General features: G+C 36.7%; 1 protein-coding gene across 1 annotated transcript; it reads left to right on the plus strand.

The window, feature by feature from the left end:
• The first annotated feature begins 264 nt into the window (after positions 1-264).
• LOC149830106 (putative pectinesterase 53) lies at positions 265-6,305 on the plus strand. The gene is made up of 5 exons (XM_090015378.1): positions 265-632; positions 718-907; positions 3,432-3,638; positions 5,189-5,424; positions 6,025-6,305. The coding sequence occupies exons 1-5, from the start codon at positions 265-267 to the stop codon at positions 6,170-6,172; spliced, it is 1,149 nt and encodes a 382-aa protein (XP_089871504.1). The 3' UTR covers positions 6,173-6,305.
• The last annotated feature ends 9,557 nt before the right edge of the window (positions 6,306-15,862 follow it).

The raw sequence follows: 15,862 nt of genomic DNA on the forward strand, positions 1-15,862 counted from the left end.
ACCAAGGATAATTAAAAAAATATAGAAAAAAGGAAGTTTGTGCTTGTCAGCAAATATGTTTAGCCGGTGAACCACATGATGGCAAAAGAAGACCCGTGATCATACCTCCATAATTCCATCCCCTGAGAGAGAGAGAGAGAGAGAGAGAGAGAGAGAGAGTACAACTTTAAATAGCACACCAACAGACTCCCTCCTAACCTTATTTTCCTTCATTTCAACTCCCACCAGCTCCTGCTTTTGGATGCTCCTTTCACCCCCACAATAATGTCAAATCTCCAACTCATTCTCTGCATTCTAATCCTTTCTCTGACCATGAACTCAAGCCTTACACAGTCTTACAGCAGGGACCTACGCCACAAGCATTCACCAAGGAGCTCACAAGGATTGCAAGCAGCCAATTCTACAAGGAACCAACAACTAGAACAGCAATTCATGACATGGGTGAGATGGATAGGCACTCTAAATCACTCCCTCTTTGCAACTGCCAAGAACCAGGTGTACCCATCATTCCTGCTCACCGTCGACCAGAACCCTGCTGCCGGAGACTTTACGACGATGCAGGCTGCCATTGATTCCTTGCCAACCATTAATTCTGTTAGAGTTGTCATTAGAGTGAATCCTGGGATCTACATGTAAGTGCTAGCACATTCTTAATTTGCTATCCGTTTAGCATGACAGATTGAACTGAATAAGTTATGTGATAATTAATTAATGTAGGGAGAAGGTGAGCATTCCTCCAATGAAAGCATTCATAACCATAGAGGGAGCGGGTGCAGATGTGACAGTGGTGCAATGGGGTGACACAGCTCAAACGCTAGGACCAAATGGGCAGCCCATTGGAACCTTCAATTCCGCTACTTTTGCTGTGAACTCTCCTTACTTCATAGCTACAAACATTACATTTAAGGTATTACCGCTAATCACGTCTATAGATAGTGTGCGCATGTGTGTGTGGGCGCGCGTGTGCGTTATTTATTTATTTTTCTTTAAAAAGAGAAACCCACCAGAATCAAGTCCTAATTGGACCCACATCGTAGCAATATTTCGGCTCCACTTGTCCCCTATGTTGTCATACCCACCTTGGGATCTTATTGATGCAATCAAATCTGACCCCATATCTACATGGTTTATTTAGCAAAAAAATCAGCTTTTGAATCGCCATAATTCAGCCTGTGTGCAGGATTTCTGATGATTGATTAACAAATCAATGGCTGCAAAATAGCCTAATTTTATTTTAAAAACATTTTATTTAAAAAAAAAAACCACAATCTAACTGTCGGTTCTTAACAAATCGACTCAGATTTAATCAAAACAGATTGCATCAATGAAGTCCCAAATGAAGTATATGTGACGGTAAAGATGACATTGGGAATGAGTGGAACCGAATTGCACCCTATAGTGGTAGACCCTACAAGCATGGACTGTCCCTACCGTGCTGCTCCATGCATGTCGTGGTTTTTTCTTTTTAATTTATAACCTGAAGAAACCGCACCCGGCATGAAGACCTGATCAAACCGGCTCAGCTTGCCACAGCAAGGGTCGTTGTGCCGACAGCATAAAACTCCGAGGCTATACTAGCTCAGAGAAATGATGCCCATGAGAATTGAACCTTGACAGACCATCTAGCAGCCACAGCCCCCACCCCACTAAGCCAACCCCCTTCGGGCGCATGTCGTGGATTTGATATCAGGGGCAGAGAATCAACTTATGTCTTAATGTGCTTCCTACATCTTGATGTAGGCACTCACCAACACGCCTGGTTCAGTCACAAGTTTAGATCAAGACATGTAGGGTTCTGCACAACTTGTCATGTCTTGGCATGAATCACACGTGATAAGAGTCTATGGGATTCCTGCATCAGAAAGTACACCTTTATATTATATTATTGATGACCAAGTTCCCCACCTAAGTACGTGGTTAATCTCCCAGAGGGGTCACCGACAACAAAGTTCATACAGAGCCAACAAGTGACAGTCAGTCAAAATTGGAACGAAGGGGTCAGCATCTTCTCCGCAATTATATTCGAGTCCCTTCAAATCCTTAGTCCTTTGGTTTGTGCGCTTTAATTTCCAGATCTTCATGCCCAATGCAGTCAGCCATATACATACAGGTTTCCAAATAGAAAGTAAATGTTATTGTGCTTAGATATCCCATTTGATGAGTGGAAATGCAAATTTCCAATATGCATAACCAATGAGAATGGAATAAAATAACTAGTTAGGTTTTACTATCATAACCAAGGGGTCTTGGGTTCCAATCTCATTAATAATAATTCAGTAACAGTTTCCCTTTACCAAAAGAGAAGAGGGGGAAGACTCATTCTGGTGCTTCCCTTAGTGATCATGATCATTTTGGCCCCTTCTTAAAGGTTGGGTGCCTTGGCTTTTGACTGAAGCAAGTCTACCTAAGTCAACTCTTGGTAGGGACTGGGCCACCTCAGCCTGGGTGCAGGTTCTTTTCAAATGCTTAAGGAGAAGTATTGAAGTGATGCTGCATTGTGTAATTAAGATGCAAGGATGGGGAGGTCTCCCAATTTTCGTCTGTTTCAAATCTGACTCCCCTATTGTATTTAGCCGTTTCCCTTCCAACCCGTTTGCATCCCTCTGGCCTTGTGACCTCACATTTAGAAAAAATCAGCTTAACTTATCATCTATTTGCAAAAAGATGCCTAACATTTCTGTTATTACATTTAGCTGCCTACTTTTCTAAGCTATATTCCAACGTGTCTGTTTTTGTTTAGTAAAAAAAAAAAGAGTCACTGAACAAATGACCAGAAGGTGACGTAGGACGAGTTGTTTACTGAAAAAAAGACAAAAATGTCAGTTTACACCACAAGCAGTTATGTGAAAATGGTGCAGATAAAAATAGGTGGTGACAGTGACGAGGCTAAAATGCAATGGTTAGCTTGTAATTAAACTAGTGGTTGCTAGCATCTCAAATCAGAGGTCTTAGACTCGAATCTCATGATTTCCTGGTAACTGGAATAAAAGAAAGTGGATGATGGTCCATGACTCCATGTTGATATTAATTTGGTTAGTCTCATGGTTCAACTCATTAGTCTGGTACGAGCTCACGTGTATCCCGATCGTGACCCATAATTGATCGAGTAGGGTCAGGGTCTCGTAACAAATTAAGAATGTGGATCAATTAACTATTCTTTTCAGATCCCTGAGGTCCAAATAGCATGCCAAGCTGGGTATGGTTTATGAAATTTCATACCATAACCAAGTCCAACTCAAGTCCCGATTAAGATCCACGATTTTCAAATATAAAATGTATACAAGTGGTATCTTATCGGGTCTAGTTTATGTTACCCTTAAGGACCAGGGTATGGTTTTGTCTTTGGTAGGTCTGGTTGAATTTAGACATGGTATGGTATCAGCACCTCAAGCCAAGTATAGCTAATCAAGGAACATGAATGTTTCTTTCAGAATACCACACCAGTTCCACCACCAGGAGCAGTTGGGAAGCAAGCAGTGGCACTCAGAGTCTCAGGGGACACAGCCGCTTTTGTGGGGTGCAAGTTTTTGGGTGCACAGGACACACTCTATGATCACATGGGCAGGCACTACTACAAGGACTGCTACATTGAGGGCTCTGTTGATTTCATCTTTGGGAATGGGCTCTCTCTCTTTGAGGTCAGAAATCCCCTTCCTAACTTTGCTTGTTGCACTAGTTTTTTCTTTTTTCCCTCTTGAAAAAGAGAAGGTAAAGAGTAATTTTTGTGTACCCTCTGGCTTGTCTTTCTTTCAATTGATATTTTTTTTTTTATTAAAAATTTGAAGAAAGACAGAAAAAAAAATCAAATCTCTCATTTGATTTGGTTTATCAAATCACATTGCTATATATGTTTTCTTAATTTATCGTGTACAGCATAATTGAAAAAGATTTTACAATGTTTTTTCAAAATTCTGACTCCATAGTTGTCTTCAGCATGATTGATTGACTGGAAATCGACACTTGGATCATGCATTTTGAATGAAGAAATGGTATTTTGAACCTCAAAAATTTATAAAAATTATAGGCCGTCGATTTTTGAAACCTTATAAAAACCTGTTCATGCATCGGACTCAAGTGTTTCAAAAAGTGATTCCTATAAAAAAAAGCATATAGATCACATCTGTATGCTCAGAATTTCAAAAGAACACGAAATCTATTACCATGTTTCATTTAGCACCATGCCTATTTTGTAGGTTTCTATTTCCATATATATATACACGGTGATAAAGCCCCTGCCTGCTTGAGAGTATCCTCACCTTCAAATTTGTGGCAAGGAACACCTTTTATGGGTTTCGAACCTTGGTTGTCTCATGTTAGGTGAGAAACCATTGTCATTTCTAACCAAGCAAGCAGAGCCGTATCCCAATTCTGAGTCTGGAGACCCATCCCATATCCTACATTAGTCAGTCCACTAAGAGGCCCTGGTCTCTTCGCTCCAGTTGGACCAAGTGGGTTTGTTGTCTTTACTCATAAACGAAAGCATATAGCTCAAATTGACATGCATGGATACAATACGGATTCATGACATGAATGTTCGGTTTAGTTGAAAAATAGAACAAGCATCCGCAATATTTTTGAAAGTAATGCAAAAACTATCGTTTTAATGAAAATATCACTATTTGTTGTAATTTTTTATTTTAATTTAATGTCTATTTTATAGGAAAAGAGTGATTTTTTTGGTTTATTTTTCAGTTTTTGTTACTTGATGCATATTTTTGTTTCTGATTTCTACATTATTTTTCAGATACTTTACTGATAAAAAAAGATGATAAAATAATTTTAATTTCTCATGTTATTTTCACCGCCATTGTTTTCCCATTTTAAACTTTTGTCCTTGTGGAGGACACATACTTTCTTAAATATACAACATCCATGTGTGATAGTTTAATATATACAAATATCATTTCTTAATAATACAATCAACAAAAAACTACTTAAAAACAAATAGCCTGGGACGTGTCAGTGGCTTGCCTGTTTGTCATGTCTATCCCCTGAACGAAGAATCTCAATAACGTGTCCATGTGACAGTATTTACTCATAAACTGGGGCTCTTAAGTTGTACCCGGTCAAGACCAAGTGACCAACTCCCTCTGCTCTCTGTTTACAAACCAACTGTATCAAAAGAATCTCAAGTACGACCAATAATTCAAAAAACTGCAAATTAAAGAAGAAAAGGTTTGGTTTGCAGGGATGTCAGCTGCATGCAATTGCTCAGAGCTATGGAGCCCTAACAGCACAGAACAGGATGAGTGTACATGATGACACAGGCTTCTCATTTGTGAAGTGTAGGGTAACTGGATCAGGTGTGGTCTACCTGGGGAGGGCATGGGGCAACTTCTCTAGGGTTATTTTTTCCTACACTTACATGGACAACATAATAATCCCCCAAGGTTGGTACAATTGGGGTGACCCTGGTAGAGAAATGTGAGCCCCCCCCCCACCCTACCCTACCCCCCTCTCTTTTATTCTTACATTATTGTTATCCATTTCTCAGAGAGTACAAATATACATATAGGTGTCTAACTTATGGCAAATTTATATTTACCCCCCTCAGGTTTCATGTATTCAAGGTAGCTGCCTAACCTTTTTAATAATTGCTCCAATGACTGCGTGAATTGCATTTTTATTCACCTAATTACTCTAGCTGCCTTTTGAAAATGATAATTTCAGCCTTCTTTTTCTTTAAATCGTTGAATGCCACTTTTGGTATCCCTCTATATATACTTGTTTGTAAATAAGTAATTTGAGAAAGAAAAATCAACTCAAGTGATAATCTAAGCAATTTCTTGAACATCTATCTCAAGTACTGAAACCTGAGGTGGGTAAACATAAATTTGCCATGGGCTAGGCACCTATATGTGAATTACACTTTCTCAAAAATGAATAAAAAAGGCCTGTTTTGAAATCACACATGAACTCCATGAAGTGTTGGTGATCATGAGGTAGGTCATGTTTCAATGTGATGCCCACATGCAGCCTAATGTATTATTGTGACTAGTGATACTTTTATTTAATGATTCTTAGGACTGCGTTTTATGGGGAATACAAGTGCCTAGGGCCAGGAGCAAACTACGCAGGCAGGGTCGCTTGGTCAAAAGTATTAACAGATGAGGAGGCCAAACCTTTCGTCAAGCTTAGCTACATCGATGGCACAGAGTGGATCGAGATTTAGTCATTCAATTATTGAAATCACGGTGTAATTAAATATTACTAATTAAGGCCACTATTTTTTCATTGTGTATGGCCTTGTTCATCGTTAACTAAAAAGAAAGAAGAATGATTAAATAAAGGTCATCAACATCTAATCAAATCAGCCTCTTTTTTTTTTTTTAAATTTTGATGCAGGCCTCCTACAAAATTGGCAGAATCAGGTCTGGTTCAGCTGAATCGGGTCAATACAGCCTGAATCGAGTCTGAATCGGCCCATATACATATATAGTTTTTTCCGACGTAGATGGTTCTCACTTTTATTGAAAATACCATATCTAACCTCAAGTTAGAAAATATAAGGAACATGACACATTTACTGTTTACTTGACGCTTTTGCCCTTTGTCGCCTAAAAATTTTGGTGTCTGATTTTTCATAGGACAACATACATAGCGCCTGATCGATTTTTCCAGGCAACAAAATAGTGCCAATTTTTTTCAGGCAACAATTACATGTTGCCTGATTTTTTTCAGGTGACAATTACATGGTGCCTCATACATGACTAAGGCGTCTAATTTGTTAGGCGAAAAGAGGGTAGGATTGTAAATAAAAAAATCAAGCAGCCATGTTTGGCATATTTTGAGCAGTGAATTGGCCATGTTTGGCATATTTTGAGCAGTGAATTGGCCATGTTTGGCATATTTTGAGTAGTGATTTGGCCATGTTTGACATATTTCCTTAGTCTGGGCCAAAACAAAGAATGGTGCCAAAAGCGAGTATCATCCACATCATTTCCGATAATTCTTTTTCTTCTTGGGGATATGACAACATTTGATTAAATCATTGAGCCAAGTGGTGTCACTTTCCTCACCTCGCTACAGTGGAAAAACGTGGACTCAGGTCAGGTTGAAAACCCTAGGGTACTGCATTTGAATTGCCTTGAATATGATATATGAGGATTTGCATCTAGGATTATCTTCGGATCTCAGATCCTTAGTTTCGTGGTCTGACTCCCTCTTGTGACCAGAAACTGTGGATTTATTTTATCGACTTCACATTATATGAAGCGTTGTTGTATGGTGGACATGCAGCAACTTGGCTAACCATCCATCCATCTTGGTATTGGAGATGAGTGCATTGTCCATCGCAAGAAATATTGAGATAAATGGTAAGCAATAGTGGAGTTGCTGAATAAAAAATAGGCCTTCATGTTATTTTAGGGATCTAAGATCCTCCATTTGCATGAAATATTGGATTTGATGTGGGGCCCATGATAAACCCGACCTTGAGCAGCCTAAGTCATAGGCTCAGAGACGATCATAAGCTTTTGAAACTGTTAGGAAATCATGAGAAATGAAACCAAACCACAATAATAAGGATAGCAAGGATATATGTGGTTCAATCTATGACACACGTTCATAGGCAAAGGGTAGCAAAGTTTCACTATGATAAACAAAGAGAAGATACACGCAAACCTTAGTTCCAAAGACCCACCAAAGAAGTGGGGTTATCTTATTTTAATTATGGCACCTTCACCTTAGAGAGCATGCCACAAACTCTCGTTAATATCATCCTATTCATGCATTTTGCCACTCCATTTTGGAGTGGTGTAATCACAATAGTGTGATTCCTGATGATGCCCTTATCTGTAAAGAATTCAATGAACTCATTATTGCAAAACTCAATATCATTATCGGTGCTGAATTTCTTAATCTACTTTCATGTTTGTTTCTCAAGTAAAGTCTTCCACCTCTTGAAAGTAATAAATACCTCATTTTTATGTTTCAATAAGTAATCTTGAACCTTTCTAGAGAATTCATCAATGAAAGTAAGCATGTATCGTGCACTACCTTTGCAAATAACTTGAGCAGGCCCCTTTAAATTTGAGTGAATATAATTTAAGGTACCTTAATTTGTGTGCGTCCTAATATAAAGTTTACTTTCTCCTGCTTTTCAAAAATACAATGCACACAAAAATCCATCTTTTATGTACTCTGACTGTAAAGGAAACCTATTTGCTTTAACATAGTCATGTATTTCTCACTCATATCACAAAGTCTCATATGACAACATGGTAGTGTTACGAAACTATAGTTGAGCCTGTTATCGTGGAGCCCTGCAGGATCGCAATCTTCTTGCCTTTCATCACAACAAGTGTACCTCTATCAACCTTAATAACTCTACCTTCAGCCGAATACCTGCATCCATTTTCATTAAGAGTACTTAACAAGATAAGGTTATTTTTCAAGTTTGGAACGTGCCAGCCATTTGCCAACATTTTGATCACATCATCATGAATCTTAATTCAAATTGTACCCTTGACAGTAATGCATTATTGTCCATCAATAAGAAACCAACATCAACAACTTCATATAAAAAAAAACCATTCTTGATTCAAACACATGAAAAGAGCACCCCGAATCAAGAATCTATTCATTACTCGATCTAATCCCTTTGCCAGCCACCATAAAGACATCAACTTGGGCGATACTAGCTATTGTAGTGGATTATTTCTTTTTCTGATCCTGTTTGTCATCCTTTGGTTGCTTATTTCTTAGCTTAAAGAACTCAAATTTAACGTGCTCTTCTTTATGACAGTGGTTGCAAGTCATGTTCTTATTTTTAGATTTTGACCAAAACTTGTTTTTACTACCATTCACAACTCTATCCTTAGTGTGTCCTCTAACAACAAAGCCAATTAAATGGTCACCACCTTCGCCAATAGTTAACTCTCTATCAATTTGTTTTTTACTCGTAAGCTTAGTTTTGACCTCATCTATATTGTGAGAGATTCTCAACCATAAATCATGTTTTTCTTGAAGTTTTTATATGAGGACGGTAAAGATCACAATAGCAAGAGAGATTGATTTTCATCATCAATCTTCACATTTATGTTTTTCAACTCTATAATGATAGACATAAATTTATTGATGAGATTTAATAGTTGTACCTTCTGACATACAAAATGTGTATAAATACTGCTTCAGGACAAATCAATTTATAATAAACTTAGTCAAATATAACTCTATTAACTTTTTCTAGAGTTGACCGGTTGTCTTCTCCACAAAGACTTCTTGGAGAACATCATTAGTCAAGTAAAGTTGAAGAGCAGTTAAGGCTTTATAGTTCAACTCGTTCCAATAATCTTTAATCACAGTAGGAGACTTCTTCGCTTTCTCAAATAAGGCTTTCAATCCATGCTGTATCAATACAACAAGCATTCTCACTTGTCATAGGCGGAAGCTCATGACACCATCAAATTTCTTAATATCAAACTTCAATAATGACATCATCGATATATTGAAAGGACCAAATGAAGCTTTGATACCAATTTATTAAAAAATCATAAATTAATGAAATAAACCACAACAATAATAAGTTTAGCAAAGAAGAAGACAAGATATATATAGTTCGGTATATGACTTACATCCAAGAGCAAAGAGAAGCAAAGTTTGACTATGATGAACAAAACAGGAGATACACCCAAACCTTAGTGCTAAAGACTCGCCCAAGAAGCTCTATCAAAGAAGCTACTGCATATCTCACGTAGAACCCTTTTTTTATAACCCACATACATCAGGTTATCCTATTTTAACACTTTCACATATAGGAGAACTCCAAATAATACAAAAGAGGCTTTTACAAGAACACAACTTTCCATAATTTAAAAAGCCAACTCCTTGCTAGATTAGGTTTTAACATGAGGTTAAGAAACTTGGGTTGCCATGGGTTTCCTATCTCAATAGTATTTGACATCCAAAAGGGTGATGCATGAAAGTAGTCCATAATTCATGGCACACGTAACAGAAACTCTATGTGCATATGGAGAGACTCGTGACCTTCCATACCAACTAATTTGTGGCCTCTCATTCTCATTATATGTTAGGCCTCTTCCATTTTTACTATGAGGTCCTTCCTTGCCCTGACAACCAAGTATGTCAATCTATGTGTAATTCTACTACACATTTTAAAATATAAAACATGAGTTTAGGTCCCTCCAGATGCTGTTATGTGAGCTCTTTGGGAATTTTGCATTTTCTCACACTAGCAGATCAATTTCTATCCAATTCATGTGGTTGACATGTCGGCGTGCAATTGGACCTCCCATCCAAATTCGACATTATTCTTGGTTATGGACGTTGAAATAAGGTTAGACCATATGATCGGATCAGGTTCAGACTTAAGTGGTCAGACCTTTCAGATTGGGACTCAAATTTGAACTAGCACTTTCTGTCAGATTTACATTTGGGTCCAGATCAACATTAACCTGCTTGTACCATTAATTTTACATGTAAATCCTTTGTATTTAACCTTTATCAGATCCAACAATATCTTTTGAAACTTAGATCCAGATTCAACATGCCAAACATTTGATTTGGATCCAAACCGGCATTCAAACTCAAACTTTCTGGGTAGGTTTTGTGTTCAGTCACTATGGGTCCCGTCAAGATATGAGCTGAGTGAATAGAATATTCAAAAGACAGGTAAAAAGTAATGGAAAATCGCATCCAAGACTCAACCTTTTGCTGCAATCCTTTAAAAAACAACCTCACAAGTCTGAAATCCTGGTATGAACCTCTTTATTTCCATTCTTTTGGAAACTACCAAACACAGACCTACTCTCATAATCTCACTGGAATTGAATAAAATAAAAATAATAGCTTCAATTGTCTAACATACCTATCTTTTTTTTTCCTATGAGCATAAATAAGTATTTTTCAACTTCAAAGGACAATATAAAAAACTCAAAAGATTACGTTTCTTGAGATGCTAGAGGTCAACCACGGAGCAGATCCTGTGTTCAGTCATCTCAGAGGTTGCCACACATTTTGCCAACAGCGCTAATGCCATTAGTTGGGGGCGACGTTAGCATTTGATTCTTCCACCTACCCCCACCTTACCCTCCCACCTCTCGGCACCGTCTAAAATAACGCCATTACTTTTGGTTTTCTTTCTCTTATATCGCCATTCTGTACTGAGTGAATGCCATTATTGTGTCTGTGAGTGAATGCCATTACTATGACTGTGCGAGACCCCACCTTAGACCTAACTCGTACCTTTCTCTCCCTGCTGGGCCATGCGTAGGATTTGCTGCGACTCCCACATGCATATAGGCACTAACAATCAGGTACATCATAAAGATTAATTTAAAACAAAGAGCTAATTTCGAAATGACTAGCGGCACTCGAAACAGACACCCTGTGTAAGTGCATCTAGTCGTTTTTGTTGCACATCATTTGTTATTTCCAGTTTCGCTAGCAAATTTCAGTTGTATAGAGTTGATTTGGTTTACCATGAATTTGTGTGTCGCTTGTCATTTCAGTCTTCGATGCACATGGTTTTTGTTGGGATGTCATCGACGTTTCGGTATTCAATGCAAATGGTTTTTTGTTGGGATGTCACAACGGCTCTTCCCTACTGTTGATCATGTTCTTTCGTCTGTCTTTTTGCGTCTCAGTTCACTCGGCTGAATTGAAACCAAGATCCGTTATCACTTATCTCTCAGTGTCACTTTGGTTGTAAATAGATGACAAGTGTTACCATTTGTTGGTAGTGTGGCTAGCACTTTGGTCTTCAACCTACGTGGTTTACTATAATTCATCGAACAACCTTACTCTATTAAATGTTCTACCTGCTTAGCTTAGCTTAGCCTATCTAGCCTAATCGGCCTAGCCTACTTAACCCAACTTAATTAGGGTCTAGACCACCCTATCTCACCCTCATTCGAAGCTCGAACTTAGCCGAAGTGTCGTTTGTGCTCTCACGCACTCATCGAATATAGAAAGTGCTTCTCAAACCCAAGGTGAGATTCAATTAATTAAATTTGTATTTTATTTATCTTATGCATTTTTCTAAGTTTTAGTTGTTCTAATGTTCGTATATTATTCGTGTTTTTGGGTTTTTCCTGAGTTCTGGTGGCTCCCACCATTGAACTCATCTTTTTATAGGATCGAGTCCAAGGTATGTACCATTAGCAACGCAACCATCCTAACAACGATGATGTCCAACCAATGATCTGGTTGATCCCTTCTCAATGAAGAAGGAAAAGTGTGAGGTCTTGAATAATGGTTCTCATAATCTTCTCAAATTTGGATCCAGATCTCGAATCTATTTTCTAAAATATTTTTGGTGAAAAACCTTTATTTTTGTTTTAAAAATCAAGAATTCATAGAATGACGATCATGGTGGAACCGTTCACGCAATCTAAATATTAAAGTTGCCAAAATTCTAGCACTGTGAGGTTAGTACCCATTTTGGTACCAGTATTTTTCCTGTGTTTAAAACAATAAACTAGTATGTGTTCCTAGAGGCTTATCTCACTAATTGCTTATTAAATTGCTTTGATTTCAATGGCATTTCTGCTGATTTTTTAGATTTCTGGCACATGTAGCCAGAAAATAGGCTAGAACAGACAAAATAGAGGCAACAATATTTTAGCGTTGTGAGGTTAGTATCTATTTTGGTGAAATTATTTTTTTTTGTGTTTAAAACAATCAACTAGTCTGTGTTCCCAGAGACTTATCCCTATTTTCTTATTGAATCGTTTCGATTTCAATGGCATTGGAAAGATAATCGACTCCACTTTCTCTGTTCTTTCTGCTATTTTTTTGGATTTCTGGCACAGGTAGTCAGAAAATTGGCTAGAACATATAGAATAGAGTCCACAATACTTTAGCGTTGTGAGGTTAGTACCCATTTTGGTACCAAAATTTTTTCTGTGTTTAAAACAGTCAACTAGTCTATATTCCCAGAGGCTTATCTCTCTAATTGCTTATTGAATTGCTTTGATTTCAATGGCATTGGAAAGATAACTGACTCCACTTTCTCTGTTCTTTCTAATGTTTGTTTGGATTTCTGATGCATGTAGCTAGAAAATAGGCTAGAATAGAGGCAATAGTGCTTGTTCAACATTTGTTTTTAGGAATGCTTTTAGGGCCATATCTTGGCACCATCTTGTCAGTTTTTCACTACAAGAAACCTGTGGATTAGCGACGACCTAAATCCGTCGCTAATCCGTCGCTAAACAGCTTAGCGATGGATCAACAACGGATATCTTCCATTACGAATTTTTTGATACTAAATCGCGACAGAATATATCTGTCTCCCATTCCGTCGCTAAGTAGCGACGGACTGTATCTGTCGCCAGTTCCATCGCTAAGTTGCGATGGAATAACGAATGCCAACATCCATCGCAAGGCTGTCGTTACTATACGGTGACTTTGGTTTGGCGACGGATTTATAATCGTCGCTAATTCGTCACTACATTCAATGCTAGTATTAATTAGTGACGGATATATCCGTCGCAAACAAGGAAAAAAATTTAAAAATATTTTAAAATTAAATATCGAGAATTTTTTTTTTGTGATACAATTTATATTTCCTGTATAACTTATATTTCCTGTAAATAAAAAACAAAGTACACATCAAAATACATATAAAAGAAAACTAAAACAATTAATCGATCCACTTTAAAATTCGCAAGTTCTAATTATTTACAATTCAACATTTACATTTTTGTAACAAAAAGAATGTAGAACAAATTCAACACATGAATCTAATCATCGCCAAGATTTCGTGCGTCCTCTTGTTCATTGTCTGGATCTATCCCTTCAGCTCCACTATGTTGATTATCGTCAGCAACCTACAAAAAAAAGAAAGATCAATATTGATAAACAAAATATATTGAAATAAATTATATTCTACATGTGATTCTATCATCCTCATATGTGTTCTAAGGCAGTAAAAAAACTGTATATGTGATTCTATCATGCTCATATGTGTTCTTAAGGTAGTAAAAAAAACTTATATGTGATTCAATCATGCTCATATGTGCTCTAAGGCAGTCAAAAAAATGTATATGTGATTCTACCATGCTCATATGTGTTCTAAGGCAGTAAAAAAACTTTATATGTAATTCAATCATGCTCATATGTGTTTTAAGGCAGTAAAAAAACTGTATATGTGATTCTATCATGCTCATATGTGTTCTTAAGACAAAAAAAAAAACTTATATGTGATTCAATCATGCTCATACGTGCTCTAAGGTAGTCAAAAAAACTGTATATGTGATTCTATCATGCTCATATGTGCTCTAAGGCAGTCAAAAAACTTTATATGTGATTCTATCATGCTCATATGTGTTATAAGGCAGACAAAAAACTATATATGTGATTATATCATGCTCATATATGTTCTAAGGCAGTAAAAAAAACTCTATATGTGATTCTACCATGCTCATATGTGCTCCAAGGCAGTCAAAAAATTATATATGTGATTCTATCATGCTCATATGTGTTTTAAGGCAAGCAAAAAACTGAATATGTGATTATATCATGCTCATATGTGTTCTAAGGCAGTCAAAAACTTTATATGTGATTCTTTCATGCTCATATGTGCTCTAAGGCAGTCAAAAAACTTTATATGTGATTCTATCATGCTCATATGTGTTTTAAAGTAGGCAAAAAATTGTTCTTGTGATTCTATCATGCTCATATATGTTCTAAGGTAGGCAAAAAACTGTTTTTGTGATTCTATCATGCTCACATGTGTTTAAAGGCAGTAAAAAAACTATATATGTGATTCTATCATGCTCATATGTGCTCTAAGGCAGTAAAAAAATTGTATATGTGATTCTATCATGCTCATATGTGTTCTAAGGCAGGCAAAAAATTGTATATATGATTATATCATGCTCATATGTGCTCTAAGGTAGTAAAAAAAATTGTATATATGATTCTATCATGCTCATATGTGTTGTAAGGCAGTAAAAAAAAACATATATGTGATTATATCATGCTCATATGTGTTCTAAGGTAGGTAAAAAACTATATATGTGATTATATCATGCTCATATGTACTCTAAGGTAGTTAAAAAAACTATATATGTGATTCTATCATGCTCATATGTGTTGTAAGGCAGTAAAAAAACTGTATATGTGATTTTATCATGTTTATATGTGCTCTAAGGCAGTCAAAAAACTTTATGTGTGAATCTATCATGCTTATATGTGTTCTAAGGCAGACAAAAAACTATATATGTGATTATATCATGCTCATATGTGTTCTAAGGCAGTAAAAAAAACTCTATATGTGATTCTATCATGCTCATATGTGCTCTAAGGCAGTCAAAAAACTGTATATGTGATTCTATCATGCTCATATATGTTCTAAGGTGGGAAAAAAACTGAATATGTGATTATATCATGCTCATATGTGTTTTAAGGCAGTCAAAAAAACTTTATATGTGATTCTATCATGCTCATATGTGCTCTAAGGCAGTAAAAAAACTATATATGTGATTCTATCATGCTCATATGTGTTCTAAGGTTGGCAAAAAACTGTTTTTGTGATTCTATCATGCTCATATGTGTTCATGGCAGTAAAAAAATTATATATGTGATTCTATCATACTCATATGTGCTCTAAGGCAGTCAAAAAATTGTATATGTGATTCTATCATGCTCATATGTGTTCTAAGTCAGACAAAAAACTGTATATGTGATTATATCATGCTCATATATGCTCTAAGGTAGTAAAAAAACTGTATATGTGATTCTTTCATGCTTATATGTGTTCTAAGGCAGTCAAAAAACTGTATATGTGATTTTATCATGATCATATGTGCTCTAAGGCAGTCAAAAAAATGTATATGTGATTATATCATACTCATATGTGTTCTAAGGCAGGCAAAAAAATGTATATGTGATTCTACCA

The sequence above is a fragment of the Nuphar pumila genome, chromosome 8 (genome assembly GCF_984573655.1).
Source record: "Nuphar pumila chromosome 8, dmNupPumi1.hap1.1, whole genome shotgun sequence".
Classification (NCBI taxonomy): Eukaryota; Viridiplantae; Streptophyta; class Magnoliopsida; order Nymphaeales; family Nymphaeaceae; genus Nuphar; species Nuphar pumila.